Source organism: Arvicanthis niloticus, chromosome 2 (genome assembly GCF_011762505.2).
Source record: "Arvicanthis niloticus isolate mArvNil1 chromosome 2, mArvNil1.pat.X, whole genome shotgun sequence".
NCBI classification, from domain to species: Eukaryota; Metazoa; Chordata; class Mammalia; order Rodentia; family Muridae; genus Arvicanthis; species Arvicanthis niloticus.
The window spans coordinates 42051256-42066891 of NC_047659.1; the positions used below are offsets into that span (position 1 = coordinate 42051256).

Consider the following 15636-nt stretch of genomic DNA (forward strand, 5'->3'; position numbering starts at 1 on the left):
GTAAGTACTGATGAGACCTGGTGTAAGATCATTGTCCTAATTGTCTTTCTTTGAAAATGGAATTTTTTCAGTCACTTCTAAATTGGAATTGCCCTTTTAGGTTGGGTGTTTATTGTAAACAAATGTGGTCAGAAAGATGTAGAAATATGGAAAAAGCAATGGCCTACTATCTTTTCTGGTCAAACTTACTGTTGCCCTTTCTGGTTTCATGACTGAGATGGTACAATCCTAAAGTTAAATAAAAGTTCCTCTTTTCTCAGAGATGTAGATAATCTGATGGTCAGTTTTGCTACCTGGGCCACTCTAATAAGCTCTCCATATGTGTAATTTCTAAGCTTGACCATGTTGTGTTTCTCTCAGTGACATGTTCTGTGTCTATGAACATCAGTTAGATAAAATCTCCAAGTCAACCTAAAGTAAATCATTGCTTCTTGCTGTCTCTGAGGAACTATTTCATCATTTTGTGTCAGCCTGGCAAGGGACACATGGCATGTCAAAGTGAGGCATAGAGAGGCTTTAAAAAAAAAAATGCATTTACACGGGTGTCAGCAACTATAGGGGAAAGTCATAAAGGAGTAAGGAAGCATCCTCAGATCCAAGAATGCAAGGGGAGGAAAAGGAGGGTTATTACGCTGTAAGAGGGGCATTTTGATTTTCGGTGAGTAAGACGACCTTCAATGAAGAGCAGGTGAATAAGTATCCCTGTCTCACATTTTTTGTATTGGTGTTCAGCACAGGCTTCCTATTGGCTAAGCAAACTGGAAACCACAGAGCAGGGGAACATATGGATGTGTAGAGAGGTCATCTTTCTCAGAAGAAATACTGAGAGGGTGTGGGGGGCTTCTAGAGAAGCCCAGTAGCCCACTCTTAGAAATTTTGGATAAATCAATGAAGCTTTAAAGGTTTCCTTTTGTATCTCAAGTGGCCATCCTTGTTGCATTGACTTGAATAACTCCCCTCCCTCCCATGGATATTAGTTTATGTGTTAGCAAGGGCTACTTGTTCTCTCAGAGATCAAATCTTGCTGCTGCTAGCTGCTGTGGGGTCATTCTAAGAAGTCCAATATTTACTTCAAGTTTTCTGTTCTATACAGTGTGTGTGTGTGTGTGTGTGTGGTGTATTGGGAGTTGGTCTTCTGTGATATATATTCAGATGCTGATTTCTATGTCCAGACATCTGTCTACAGTCTAGAAGATGGCATGGTCAAGCAACTCTGATCTCAAGGTTTTGTAAAATTAGTTTTCCATCATCTTTGATTTGTCTATAGAGAGCAGATTCAGCCTATGGCTGGGCAGAAGAGATAGAAGGCTGGACTAATGATTTCAGCCAGGGGATCCCAGGTGGGCAGGAGTAAAAGAAGGACCATGAGGAAAAAAGGGGGATGTGGCCATGAATCAATCATAGGGTCCAGGAAGAGCCATAATGAACCGGTTGCCAAGGGATTCTCCATGAGGACACACATGGAGCCCAGCAAGCCAGTGAGAGGTTTACTGCAAGGAACACAGGTACTTTGGCTGGGAAGTGGATAGTTTAGAGGGTTAAAATAGATGAATATCTGCCCAGTGATAGTTCTTAAAGATTGTTAATAAATTTAGTAGGTCATGTGTCAATTATGTGTGGGCTAGAATGGGAGCAGATAAAACTATTATGCTTAAATGAATGTTTACCTGTGTGCACATGCATGTGTATTTGTGAACACACATGTATGTGTGCAGCTCTCCCCACCATAGGTAGATAAAAGCACTTCTATGTTGTCATAAAATTTGGTCAACAGAAAGTAACCAGGCAAACAATAAAATAAAAAAATTAATTTTTATTAGATTTGCACATTTTAATTGTGACTTAGCATCATTTTGGGTAATAGTAGCATTTTCCAACATGCACTTCATGAATACGTTTTGTCTAAATAATTTATTTTTTTTTAAGAAAAAGAGGTGCCTATGGTCTGCTTCTGTAAGAAACACAGATATCCTGATGTAATTGACTATATAAGTGTAATCCTCTCTGATTTTGAGGAAAAGAAATTCTGATGCCCACGTTTATATTTAGAACAATCTAGAGAAGCATGATTTAAAAGCAAAGAAAATTAAACAGAAATCAGGAAATAAAGAAAAATGAGAAAAAAACATTCTGGTCATCTGCAAGCACATAGATTATAATAAATATAGATCAAATGTTATACCCTTCCCCAACCGCAAATCATAATTTGGATGTGAAGTTGTGAGTGTATTTTGCCCCTTAAAATTATGAAATAATCCAAAATTAAAGACTGTAATAAAAAAGCAGAGATCTACCACTACCCAGTCATAGTTTCGTTTCTTAGTTAGCAAATATCTTCCATGAAAAACTGCTGTGGACAGAAAGTAAGAAAAGTGATTGTGATATCAACCTGAAGATAATTTCCTCTTCATATGTACATAATGCTGAAAAAGAAAAGAAAGTGACTTTGTACAGTATTTATATTCGCTTATAAAACTCTAAACATGTTTTAACAGGTTAAGCAGGAGTGTTGGCTTTTGAACATGTATGTACAGTCTGGCTATACATTGAACGTTATCCACTTAAAATTTAAAAATAACCCAGACATTGTTCAAGTGCTGCAAACTATTGCTTAATGACTTAAAGAAATGAAATCTGCTGAACAGTTTCCTTGACTTAGCCATTGGCCTATGGGTTCTCATGAATGAGATTCTGAGTGGTGAGAGAAACTAGATACCGCAACATGGTAATATCGACATGCACTGACAGCATCCACACTATCTATAATGGTACAGAGTACAGTATATTACCGGTGGACAGCTTGCACTCTACATTTCTCGTGGTACATATTTGATGCAATAAATACTGTGCTTGGGTCATTATTTGTTTGCTCAAACGTGCACCACAGAGTAAAATGACTATTTACATAATAAATAGCATTTCATTAACACATACAGTGTCAACCTCGCTGAGGGCTGAAGATGGCTAAACAAAGTGCAGGATTAAGTGGGAATTTATAAAGGGTTCTTTTGGTCATTTTGCTCTGCCGGGGTTGGGGGTAGGGAGTCAGAGTAATAATTTAGAGACTTTGAAGAGACAATGAACAGAAATGTAACAGGACTCCACACATTTGAATGAAGCTTGCACCTGCTAAGACTTGATGACCTGTCTGAACAATCTCCTTGGACTAAGGGCTAGATTTGACAAAACCTGCTCAGCAAAGCCCATGATCTAATGATCACCTCAGTGCCTCTCTCTGCCGAAACACAGATGGCATAGCACTGTTGAAGAACTGTTTTTGCTTTCCTTGCGACTTGTTCTCATGCATGATCCTAAGGTACAGCATGCTCTCACATGCAAAACCACGTTGCTATGCAGATGGGAGGGCCGTATGGATGTCAATACCCCCAGGTGCACCCAGATAAGAGTTCCTTTTGTCTATTTCCCAACAGAAACCCTGTTTACAAAAATAGTCACATGTAACAAACAACACATGGATTAAAAAAAAAAAGATGAATCCACTAACAGAGTTTGTAAAAAACCTGACAAATGTGGCAGTTGAAATGCAAACGGTGGATACAGTTACTACACTAAAGTGTTTCACATTAACCCCCAAATTATAGCTCTGTACCCCTTTAGACGGGTCCCTATAGTCTGCATAGCCATTTGTCTCTTGTCTTCAGCAGTGTCAGCTGGTAGTGAGGACAGTAACCTCCTGTCAAGGTCATCTCCCCTTTACACAGAGTCACCGAGTTTGCTGACAAGGGGGTCACTATCTTATTGAGGCACTGACCTTAAAGTGAATTTGTGTAAAAACAGTCAGTTTGGCATTGACTTCCTAAAGGAGTCCTTTTGACTTCACAGGCTGTAAACAATTTGTCACCCAATTTATTATTTTTTTTTTGTTGTTGTTGTTTTTTGTTCATTTCCCTTTGGCTTTTTCATCTTTTCCTTCCTGCTCGTGTTTCTCCACGATTGGCTTTGTCACCCGATCATAGGAGGGCGGACAAACTGCGGTGGACATTGTCAGGTCAGTTTTCTCTGTAATAGAGTTTTCATTTATCCTGTCAATGAGCATGTCTTCTTTTACAAGATTAGCCCCGCCTTTGAGTTTGTTCTTGTTGTATGTGAATGAAGCTTGTTTTACTGTTCGCTTCAAAAGGTGGCGCCTGTAAGCTCGCTGAATGATAATGGCTGACACCTCCTCCTGTTTGCGTTTTAACGTAGTGGTGATTGGCTGATAGGAGACCTTGGAGGGATTGGAAGCCATGAACCGCTCTTCCATCTGGATTCGAAGGGCATCCATCTCTCCGCTCTCACCCAAGACCCGCTTTGTAAAAGCAAATAAGATGTCCAGGCAGTGGATGCGGTCTCCACTCACCATGGGCAGGTCCATGGCAATGAGCTGAAGTTTGTTTGGCTGTGGCAAATTGAGAGGGGGTTCAAGAGCAGCTGCAAACTGAGACAATTTTTCAAATTCCATGAACTGAGTGGCGTCAGGGTCGAACTTCTCCCAGACCTCGTAGAACATCTCAAAGTCGTCCTCACTCAGGGGCTCTGCACTTTCTTCAGTGGCAACGCTGAAGTTCTCCAGGATGACAGCGATGTACATGTTCACCACAACCAGGAAGGATATGATGATGTAGCTGACAAAAAAGAAAATCCCCACAGATGGATTTCCACAGTCCCCCTTCACCGAGCTTCCAGGGTTAACTTTATTAGGGTCACAGTCAGGGGGTTTGCTGTTAAGGATGGGGGCCAAAAGTCCATCCCAGCCCGCAGAGGTGGTGATTTGGAACAGGCAGATCATGCTGTTGCCAAAGGTCTCAAAGTTGAACATGTCATCAATCCCAACTTCCCTCTTAACGTAGGCAAAGTTGGACATCCCAAAGATAGCGTAGATGAACATGACCAGGAAAAGCAGGAGGCCAATGTTGAACAGGGCAGGAAGTGACATCATCAGAGCAAAGAGCAGTGTGCGGATCCCCTTGGCGCCTTTGATCAGTCGTAGGATTCGTCCAATCCTGGCCAGGCGGATGACTCGGAACAGGGTAGGGGACACAAAATACTTCTCTATCAGCTCAGCAAGGAACATTCCTGTAGGAAAATAATTAGATTATCAATCAGAGAAGAATTCATCTATTAATCATTCATTAAAATATTTGAGTTTTAAAGTCCCAAGGTTAGTTTCAGTGTATTGAGATTAAATTGTGTATTCTTGGGTATGATATATATATATATCATCATATACATATATATCATCATACCCATATATATATTCATATATATATGTATATATATATATATATGTATATGTATATTCATATTCTAATCATCTTCCAGTATCTGCAGCTGATTTGTCCCAGGATGCACCTCCTCTCCCTAGAACATCAAAATTCTATGACTTAAAACCCTTTAAATCATATGGCAGCACATTTGCATACAATAAATCTGCACCCTTCTGAAAGTTTTGAATTATATTTAAAATGTTTATCACATTTAACAATGTAAACATCATGTGAAGAGTTGCTACAATATACCAAAAATCCAAACCAAACCAAACAACAACAAACACCAACTAAGGCTGGTGGTCCACACTTTTAATCCCAACACTCAGCGGGCAGAGGGAGGGGGTCTCAGTTAGTGCAAGGCCACACTGATCTACAGAATGAGTTCCAGGGCAGTCAAGGCTACACAGAGAAACCTTGTCTTGAAAAACCAACCAACCAAAAAACAAACAAAAACTCCATTTGCTACAGTTTATTATATAGAAAACAACAGCAAGAAATGGTCAATAATAGAGCAGGGTTCTTAAAAATACATTTGATCTGTGTTTGAATTTGTGGATATTGAATTCAAACATATGGAAAACTGAATGTATATAGAATTACACAATGTATAATAAAAGTTAATCTTAGCTCTTACTCAGCAATAAATTAAAATATAAGAATGATAGCACAACTTTTTTTTCCAGGAGTTTCTATATGCTATGGTTAACTTAAAAATCTCGTCAGAAATAAATACTAAAGTTTGCTTCAGTATCAACAGCCAATGAAAAAGTACAAATATATATGAATATGATGTTTTTTCTAAACTTGTTGAAGCAAACATTTCTTTTTCATACTTCATTAATCTGAGTGTTTCATGCTGTTTTCATCTTCCTGTAAACTTGAGTTTCCAATCTAATATTATTACATAACTGTCCATGCATGTGCTTGTATAGTTACAAAATGCTCCAAGGTTGATGCTCTTTTCTTCTCCTGTAGCATCTCAATTTTTAATTTTTTACAGCTTTTTTTCCTCCCTGTGATTTTGTTTTTTTGGCATATGTCTACTTATATGTCGTGTATGTCTCTCTCTCTCTCTCTCTCTCTCTCTCTCTCTCTCTCTCTCTCTCTGTCTCTGTCTCTCTCTCTCTGTCTCTCTCTCTCTGTCTCTCTCTGTCTCTCTCTGTCTCTCTCTCTCTCTGTGTGTGTGTGTGTCTCTGTCTCTCTCTCTCTGTCTCTCTCTCTCTGTCTCTCTCTGTCTCTCTCTCTCTCTCTCTCTCTCTCTCTCTCTCTCTCTCTCTCTCTCTCTCTCTCTCTCTCTCTCTCTCTGTGTGTGTGTGTGTGTGTGTGTGTGTTACCTGAGACTGACATTGGGAATCTTCTTGATTGCTTGGCTTTCTACTTTATTTATTGCAGCAGGGTTTCTCGGTTGCACACAGAGCTCTCTGGTAGCTAGCTAGATAATTTGAGGGGATCTATGAGCCTTCTTAGAGAGGTGTCATGCTTGACCAGAATTTACATGAGTGCTGGGAATCTGTTCTCTAGTTCTCAAGCTTGTGCAGTAAGTGTTTTAGATGTTAGGGCATTTCTCAACTTCTCCCTATGCTTTTTAAATAAGGACTCCATTAAAGAATACTTTCAACACACACACACACACACACACACACACACACACACACACACACACACACACACACACCACTATCACCACTATCACTATCACCACCACTACCACCAATAAGAAAACCGAACCAATCAATGAAACAAAACCAATAGGCCTTTAAGCACAAAGGCATCATTCTTTTTAGTCAGCCTTCTTTGTCTCAATCTCTGTCTGTCTGTCTCTCTTTTTGATGCTATTTACATGATTATTGTTGGAATTAAAAATTACATATAACATATGGGTTGGATTTTAGATACTAGACCCATTTATTCAGAAGGGGAAATAAAACAAAGATCATTCCAATAGAGTCCTAAGCTTGAAAATTTGCAATGACCTCATCTTAATTAAGAATGAAGTCTCCATACGGGGACTTCTTCACTTCTCTGAAGCATTATTTGTATCTGCAGTGAGACAAGCTACTTTCATGAGTCCCTTATGCATTACAAAATTTGTAGGATAGGCCTGAAAAAGAGATGTCTCATGCTACCAGTTTCCTTCTAGAAATATTGAAAATTTCTGTATCACAGCCACAAGAAAATACTGTTAGTCTTTATTAACACTCGATCCTTGTCCCTTATTTCTTTTTCCCATTATCTTATATCCATGTTCTACTTTGTGTGCTGGCAACCCCATAATTAAATCTCTAACGCAATGCCTTTTGTGACCACCAGACCAGATTTCCAGTACCTGTCTTACCAGAATCATCTAGATCAGTGGATCTAAACTTTTCCAATACTTTAACCCTTTAATACAGTTTCTCATATTATGGTGACCACCAATCATAAACTTATTTTTGTTGCTTCTTCATAACTGTAACTTAATGTAAATACCTGTGACTACTGATGGTCTTAGGTGACCCCTATGAAAGGGCTATTCAATTCCCAAAGTGTTGCAACCCACAGATTTTGAACCATTGATCTGGATAGCATATAGATAGAGCATTGAATCTCAATCACCTAAAAGCACTTTTTATTTTGGTTAGCAACATAGATCTATTTAATATAATAGATCTCAATGAAGGTGGTTTTACTAATTGGCACATAAATATTTGATGCAATGGCATACAATATTTGTATAAATTTAGAAGCCTAATTCTGGAAGGAAAAAAAATACAACCCCCAAACACATACCAATATACTCACTTTGAATAGTGAGGTGACCTCCATTCGAAATTCCTGTTTCCAACTCCCACCTTTATCAGGAGGAATTTGACAGACTTTGCATAGATCTTACCTACAATGGAGAGGATGACCACCACAAAATCGAAGATATTCCATCCAATGGTGAAATAATAGTGGCGGAGGGAGATGAGCTTCAGCACGCACTCGCCAGTGAATAGCACAATGAATACCAGGTTAATGCGTGACAAAATGAGTGTCACATAGTCGCTCTGGTCATCCGTTTCCACCATCATGGTCACCATGTTCAGACAGATGAGGATCATGATGCTGATGTCAAATACTTGTCTGGTTACAAAGTCAAAGACCATTCCTTGAAATTTGTTCTGCAGAGAAACAAAGACACTTTCAGCAATGGAGGAGTTTCCTGGTAGAGATATCATGTACATTAAGTACTTCCTATATTTCCTACTTTCTAGTATTGTACATAGTACCTACCTATTGGGACAAATATTTGTAATAAGTGCCTTGTAGAATATTTTTATATCTAGCTAATTAAATTGTTTTTTTTAAAGCATGTATATTCCTGAATACATCAATTCCTTGCTGAAGGTTCTCTCCCTGTACACTCTGTACAGAAACACACAGTGAATTTCAACACACCAAGGTTACAGGAATGTAAGAAATCTGTTTGATTTGGTGTTGCCAAACTTTAGCTCACTGGCTGCAGTACTTTCCAGTGATGAGTTAGATAATGTGGGCATTTATAAATGTAGTAAATATTAGTCTTACATTTGCTTTATTCCTAGAGAATTATCACAGGAACCTTGTGACTTTAAGGACGCATCTGAAACATCAAACATTTACATTCCACCTTTTCTACATTAATTTGTTCCCAGCAAGCGGTTTTTGCTGATATTGTCAGATACACAATGCCACACTCCACAGGGCTAATCAGGCTAAAAAGGCATTTCTTGTTATACTATAACAAAGAGAGCACATGCCATTTGATATCTATCTGTGGTTCTAATCTGCAGTCAGCTGATGTTAGACCCAGTACACCATTGTCTGCTTATTTCTTTGGGCCACTGAAGAATCCTAAGCATATTTTAGTACCATAAAATATTCTTGCTGTGCAGTACTTGACTTGTGTAGTACTGAGTCTCAATGGGGAAAATGTTCTCATTAAGAAAGTAATGCTTGAACTGGGCGGTTATGAAAAGCACACCTTTAATCCCAGCACTTGGGAGGCAGAGGCAGATGGATCTCTGAGTTCAAGACCAGCCTGATCTACAGTGTGAGTTCCAGAACAGCCAGGGCTACACGGAGAAACCCTGTCTCAAAACAAACAAACAAATAAACAAACAAACAAATTAGGCTAACACAATAGAAAGATTCACTAAGATTCTGTTCTGTGATTCATCCTTGGAAATATTTTAAGCTTAAGATCACTGCTATAGTCAAGGACACCACAAGACCTACAGAGTCAACTATCCTGGGACCATGGGGACTCACAGAGCCTACGTCACCACCCAGGGAGCATGCTGTAGCTGGACCTAGGTCCCCTACATATTTGTAGCAAATGTGCAGCTTGGTCTTCATGTGGGTCCCCTAACAAGTCATCACAGTCTCTGCTTCCTGCCATTGGATAACCTTCCTCCTACCTAGACTGCCTGGTTAGTCCTGGGTGCCTAGTCCTGTTAGGACTAGATGTCTCAGGTTTGGGTGTCACCAAAGGAGGGCTCTTTGTCTCTGAGGAGGAGGGGGTAATAGGGATTTGCTGTGAGGGTGGGACTGGAAGGAGAAGGGGGGGCTATGATTGTAATGTAATGTGAATAAAAGAAACAGGTTATTGAAAAAAATCACTGCCATAAAAATAACCATGATAAGGGTTCTTTCCTTTATAGTTTGTAGATTTATCTTGGAAATATGTGAATGGTTATTTAGTATCAGAAATTGTAATAACTCTGACATAAGTAATTGCTGGCTTAAAGTCACACAGAAATCTATGTGTTAGTGGAATGCTCACCTCCTTTAAAGTTGTCCATCTTTCTACTTACTAAACAACAACTACAATTGGAGATGGTATGCCACTGAACATCTTTGTCTACCTCTTAATCTCAGAGTGTGAATAGATACTAGCCCCACTCAATCCTTCTGTATTGCTTGACATTGCACAGCAGCTACTGTAAAGACTCAACTATTGTGAGGACCATATTTGTCTGTCTAGTTTGGATTCTAGGTGTATAGTTTTAAGTCATTGGAAAAAAATTTGAATTTCCTGTATATTTTTATTCTTTTTGGTGTTTAAAAAAATCTATCAGAAACATGGATTAAAGATATTCAAAGAGTACAAGGGTGTTTTTTTGTTTGTTTTGCTTTGCTTGTGTGTGTGTGTGTGTGTGTGTGTGTGTGTGTGTGATAGTTGTGATAGTTGATTTCCTCTGAGTAACAAAACTCATTTCAGGTTGTTGCTTTATGTGATTTTCATTTGATAGTTCTTACTCCAGGTCGAGGGATAGGCTTTTGTGGCTTTTTTGATCCTAATTTCTTCATTGCATTATAGTATTTCTTCTGTTCTTCTGTCATAAAGATGTCTTGACCTCCAAAGTATAGAAAAGAAAAATCAAAGCTGGTTAAAATTGTGTCCATTCCCACATAACTATTCCATATTATAACAAGAGATTTCAAGAAGTTAACATGGCTATTACAGTGATTAATTTTTGTATTTGAAAAATTAAAACTACATTGCAGTGACTATAACATTTAAAATGTAAGATAACTAAAATTGACATTATTATTGTATTGAGGGGATAAAGCCCAGAAATGATACAATTGAAGCTCCATCTTCCTTCTGGCCCACACTTCCACATGTAATCACAGACTGGCACCTTGTTCTCTACCCCACAGCTCCTCTTGCAACATGGGAGGCCTACTCCCACTCAGGACACCCAGGACAACCAGATTCATGTTCTGGTCCTTACCTCCATTTGCAATTGAGTATTTACACCCTACACCTTAGCCCATAGCTCTGTCTACCTCTGGGGAAGCCTTTAGCTATCTGTGACAAGTCTCTAAGGGTTACTACTCCCAGGGACTAACAGGCCAGCCAACATCAGAGAAAAATAAATGGTTAAAGGCAAGCTCAAGGACAATAGAATAATCAATAGAAGCCAGTGAAGTATGGCATCTTCAGAACCGAGCTCTCTTACTACAGCAAGCCCTGGATATCCTAACACACTTGAAGAGCAAGACTTGACCTTAAATCTCATCTTATAAAGATAATAGATGCCTTTAAAGAGGATATAAATAAGCCGTATATAGAACACAGGAAGTTACAACCAAACAGGTAGAAACCCTTAATGAGAAAACAAATACATTCCTGAAAGAAGTACATAAAAATACAATGAAACGGGTAAAGGAAATGAATAAAATGGTCCCAGAATTAAAAATGGAAATAGAAACAATAAAGAAAACACAAATCGGAGCAGATCTTGGGTGGCAGCTCTGCACCCAACATCCAAGAACCCAGAGGAAGTGGGGATCCCAGGCGCTCGAACTCAGGCAGTATCTTAGGTAAGCAGACAGCAGAGCCCACCCTAAACAGGGAGTAACTGGGAACCAAGAGGACCCAGGAAGTCACACCCCACTCCTGGCCCGGAACACTGGTTCCTTCCGGTCTGGGCCAGAGTACTGAGCAGATCTTGGGTGGCAGCTCTGTCCCCAACCTCCAAGAACCCAGAGGAAGCAGGGATCCCAGGTGCTCTAACTTGGACAGTGTCTTAGAAACTAGTTCTCAGATCTGAGGCCTGGATCAGACCTCTGCCAGGTCTGCTGTTGTGTGGACCCCGGATTCCACCTGAGACATACTGGAAGGTCCACTCAATCCAGAGCCACAGAAGAACAAATGAACTCAGAGCTTCAGACAACATATCCTGAGATATTCTGGAGGAGACACTGCACCCAGAACAGCAGACACCTAGCTGGACTACTACCTTGGAGGCACCATATCCTGAGGCATCCTAGAGGTACCACTGTAATCAGTGCAGCTGGAAAAGATCACAGAGACATCTGGACCCCTAGGAGATCAGACACAAGCTAGATAACTAGAAAGACAGGCTTCAGTCAGAGACAGCAAGTACAGGCAGCACTAGAGTTAACCAGATGGCAAAAGGCAAGAGCAAGAACGTAAGTAACAGAAGCCAAAGTTACATGGCATCATCAGAACCCAGCTCCCCCATCAGAGCAAGCCCTGAACACCCCATCACACCAGAAAAGCAGGAATCAGAATTAAAATCACTTCTCATGATGATGATAGAGGGCTTTAAGAAAGACATAAATAACACTCTCAAAGAACTTAAGGAGAGCACTGGTAGACAGATAGAAACCCTTAAAGAGGAAACACAAAAATCCCTTAAGGAATTTCAAGAAAATGCAACCAAACGGGAAAAGGAATTAAACAGAACCATGCAGGATCTAAAAATGGAAGTAGAAACAATAAAGAAATCACAAAGGGACAATACCCTGGAGATAGAAAACCTAAAAAGATCAGGAGTCATAGACACAAGTATCACCAACAGAATACAAGAGATGGAAGAGAGAATCTCATGTGCAGAAGATACCATGGAAAACATTGACACAACTGTCAAAGAAAATGCAAAATACAAAAAGCTACTAACCCAAAATATACAAGAAATCCAAGACACAATGAGAAGGCCAAACCTAAGGATAATAGGTATAGATGAGGGGGGAAGATTCCCAATTAAAAGGACCAGTAAATATCCTCAACAAAATTATAGAGGAAAACCTAAAGAAAGAGATGTCCATAAATATACAAGAAGCTTACAGAACTCCAAATAGTTTAGGCCAGAAAAGAAATACTTCCCGACATATAATAGTCAAAACATCAAATGTACAAAACAAAGAAAAAATACTAAAAGCAGTAAGGGAAAAAGGCAAAGTAACATATAAAGGCAGACCTATAAGAATTACACCAGACTTCTCACCAGAGACCATAAAAGCCAGAAGATCCTGGACCGATATCATACAGACCCTAAGAGAACACAAATGCCAGCCCAGACTACTATACCCAGCAAAACTCTCAATCATTATTGATGGAGCAACCAAAATATTCCATGACAAATCCAAATTTACACAGTATCTCAACACAAATCCAGCACTTCAAAGAATAATTGGTAGAAAACTCCAACACAAGGAGGGAAACTACAACCTAGAAAAAGCAAGAAAGTAATCTTCCAAAAACCCCAAAAGAAGATAGTTACACAAACATATCTCCACGGATGTTAGCCCAAAAGCTTGGATTAGCGAAGACTCAACCCACAGACCACATGAAGCTCATGAAGAAGGAAGACCGAGAGGGGATGCCTCAGTTCTACTTAGAACAAGAAACAAAAAATGCTCAAGGGAGCAAATAGAGAAACAAAACATGGGACAGAAACTGAAGGAGGGGCCATCAGGAGACCATTCCACCTGGATATTCAACCCATGTACAGCCACCTAATCTAAACACTGTTGTGGATGGCTGGAAGTGCATAATGTGAGGAACATGATATAGCTGTCTCCTTAGAGGTCAGCCAAAGACTAACACACTCAGAGGACAATGTTCACAATTAACCACTGATATGATCAGGGGTTTCCCAATGGAGAACTTAGTGAGAGGACTGAAGGAGCAGAAAGGGTTATTGACCCCAGGTGGAAAGCAACAATACCAAACAACCAGAGCCCCCCAGGGTCTAAACCACCAGCCTGGGAACACATAGGGAGGGACCCAAGACTCCAGAGGTATATGTAGGGGAGGATGGCCTTGTTGAACATAGGTGGGAGAGGAGTTTCTTGGTCCCATAAAAAACAATGAACACACAGTGGGGGGTGGGGGGAATGTGAGGGCAGGGAGGGGATAGTGAGGGGGGGTAGGTGTGGTCACTGCCTCATAGAAGCATGAGGAGGGGGATGGGATGGGAGGTTTCTGGGTGGTGGGAGGAAGTAGGCTAAGGGGATAAAATCTGAAACGTAAATACTACAACCAATTTTAACAAGCGGGGGAAAAAAAGTCTTCAGAACTAACATCTTTAAAAAAAATGTCAGCCCCCTGGGGGTGGGAAATTTTTTTTTCTCTTGATACTAAAACTTGTTCTGAGAATTGTATATTGCAGAATACACAGCCTTGGTGTATCTACTCATCAAGCAAGCATACTGAGCAGACCTGCCCAAACCTCTGATGTCCTGGAATTCCATCTGGATTCAGTGAAGACACAGCATCAGAGGCTTATCAACTTACTCTTCCCCCCAACCCCTCTGCTAAAATCTCAACGCCCTTAATCAGCTTGAAGAAGTTAAAGAAGAGTCAGCGCCCCTATTCCCTGAGCTTGGGGACTAATGTGGTTAATAATGGTCTGTCTTTCTAGGGACAAGTAGTGGTTTTGTTGGAACAGGGGGGATTAGCTAGGACTTATTGCATAGCCATAACCTATTGGTAGAAATCTGTATAATTATTATCAAGATGAAGTTATAATTTCTTAAATGGTACAAAATTTACTTTGACCTCAAATTTAAGGTTTTCATTGGTACGAGCCTCTTATTAATATAAAAATGAGATGAATATTGATACGCTCATGGGCATTGTGCCTGTATAACACATTTAGTAATAGAATGCCTAGACCCAGCCCTTTTTTAACTTTTTTAACTGATTTGGGATGGTTAACCTATGAGCTAAGGGACTATAGCAAATTCATGGCTTTGAGTTTATTGTTAGGGTGTTTTCCATATTTTATTTAGAAATAGCTGAGAGGAGTGAACAGACAACAGTCCAGGTTACCTTACATGGATAGTTGGTTTTCAAAACATCAGAAGTCCATAGAACTGACGCTACATATATTTATATATTAATGTTCATATTGATTAGAGACCTGTCTGCTCCTGACAGCTTCCTGTCGTGGATTCTAAGAAGAAATTGAGCATCCTTGGAGTTACTCCAGTTGTGTGGTAACAGCCACTAGGCAAGAATTGCCTCTCTCCATCTACAGACAAATTACTGTCCAGAAAAGGACACACATGCAGAATAGTTGACTGATTATATCTGCCTAGACAGAGTAATCAGTCCTTAATAATCCTGCATCACCAAGGTCTGTCAGATGATTCTGGGCCAGAAGGCTGAAGATTTGATGCTCCAACGTTCGGTAGTATAGGGGCTTTTCAGGTGTTCAGAGGTCTCTATAAATTGGCTAAGTTTTAGAAGCTATGCTTTGTGCTTCCCACAATTATAGTTAACTCAGTCATTCTGGATTTCTGATGGGGTTGAAAACTTATAGCTATTTACAGTAAGAGAAAAGACTTGAGTGGATGGTCGTCAGCTGACACTCATCCTAAAGCCAGGTTCAGAACTAAATGTTTTAGTTAGGATAGATGACAGAGGTGCTGGTTAGTCAACAAAAGGATGGACAGGGTATTAGGACTATCTTGCACCTCACTGGTACAAATTGGCATAATTATGCTCTAATTGTATTTTGAGAGAAAAGTTTCATTTTAACAGGAAGGATGATGTGTAGGAGGAGTACTGAGAGGAAGAAAAGGAGTAAGAAGAGGAGAAGAA

The 15636-nt window shown here is 39.8% G+C and overlaps 1 protein-coding gene across 1 annotated transcript in view; it reads right to left on the reverse strand.

Annotated features, from left to right (window-relative positions):
- Nucleotides 1-1793: 1793 nt before the first annotated feature.
- Nucleotides 1794-15636, reverse strand: part of Scn1a (sodium voltage-gated channel alpha subunit 1) — a 140914-nt gene continuing 127071 nt past the window's right edge. The window contains exons 25-27 of the mRNA XM_076928839.1: nt 10533-10637; nt 8143-8413; nt 1794-5076 (exon numbers count right to left, since the gene is read on the reverse strand). Of these exons, the coding sequence (XP_076784954.1) occupies nt 3902-5076; nt 8143-8413; nt 10533-10637 (1551 nt within the window). The 3' untranslated portion in view covers nt 1794-3901. The remainder of the gene's footprint in view (nt 5077-8142; nt 8414-10532; nt 10638-15636) is intronic.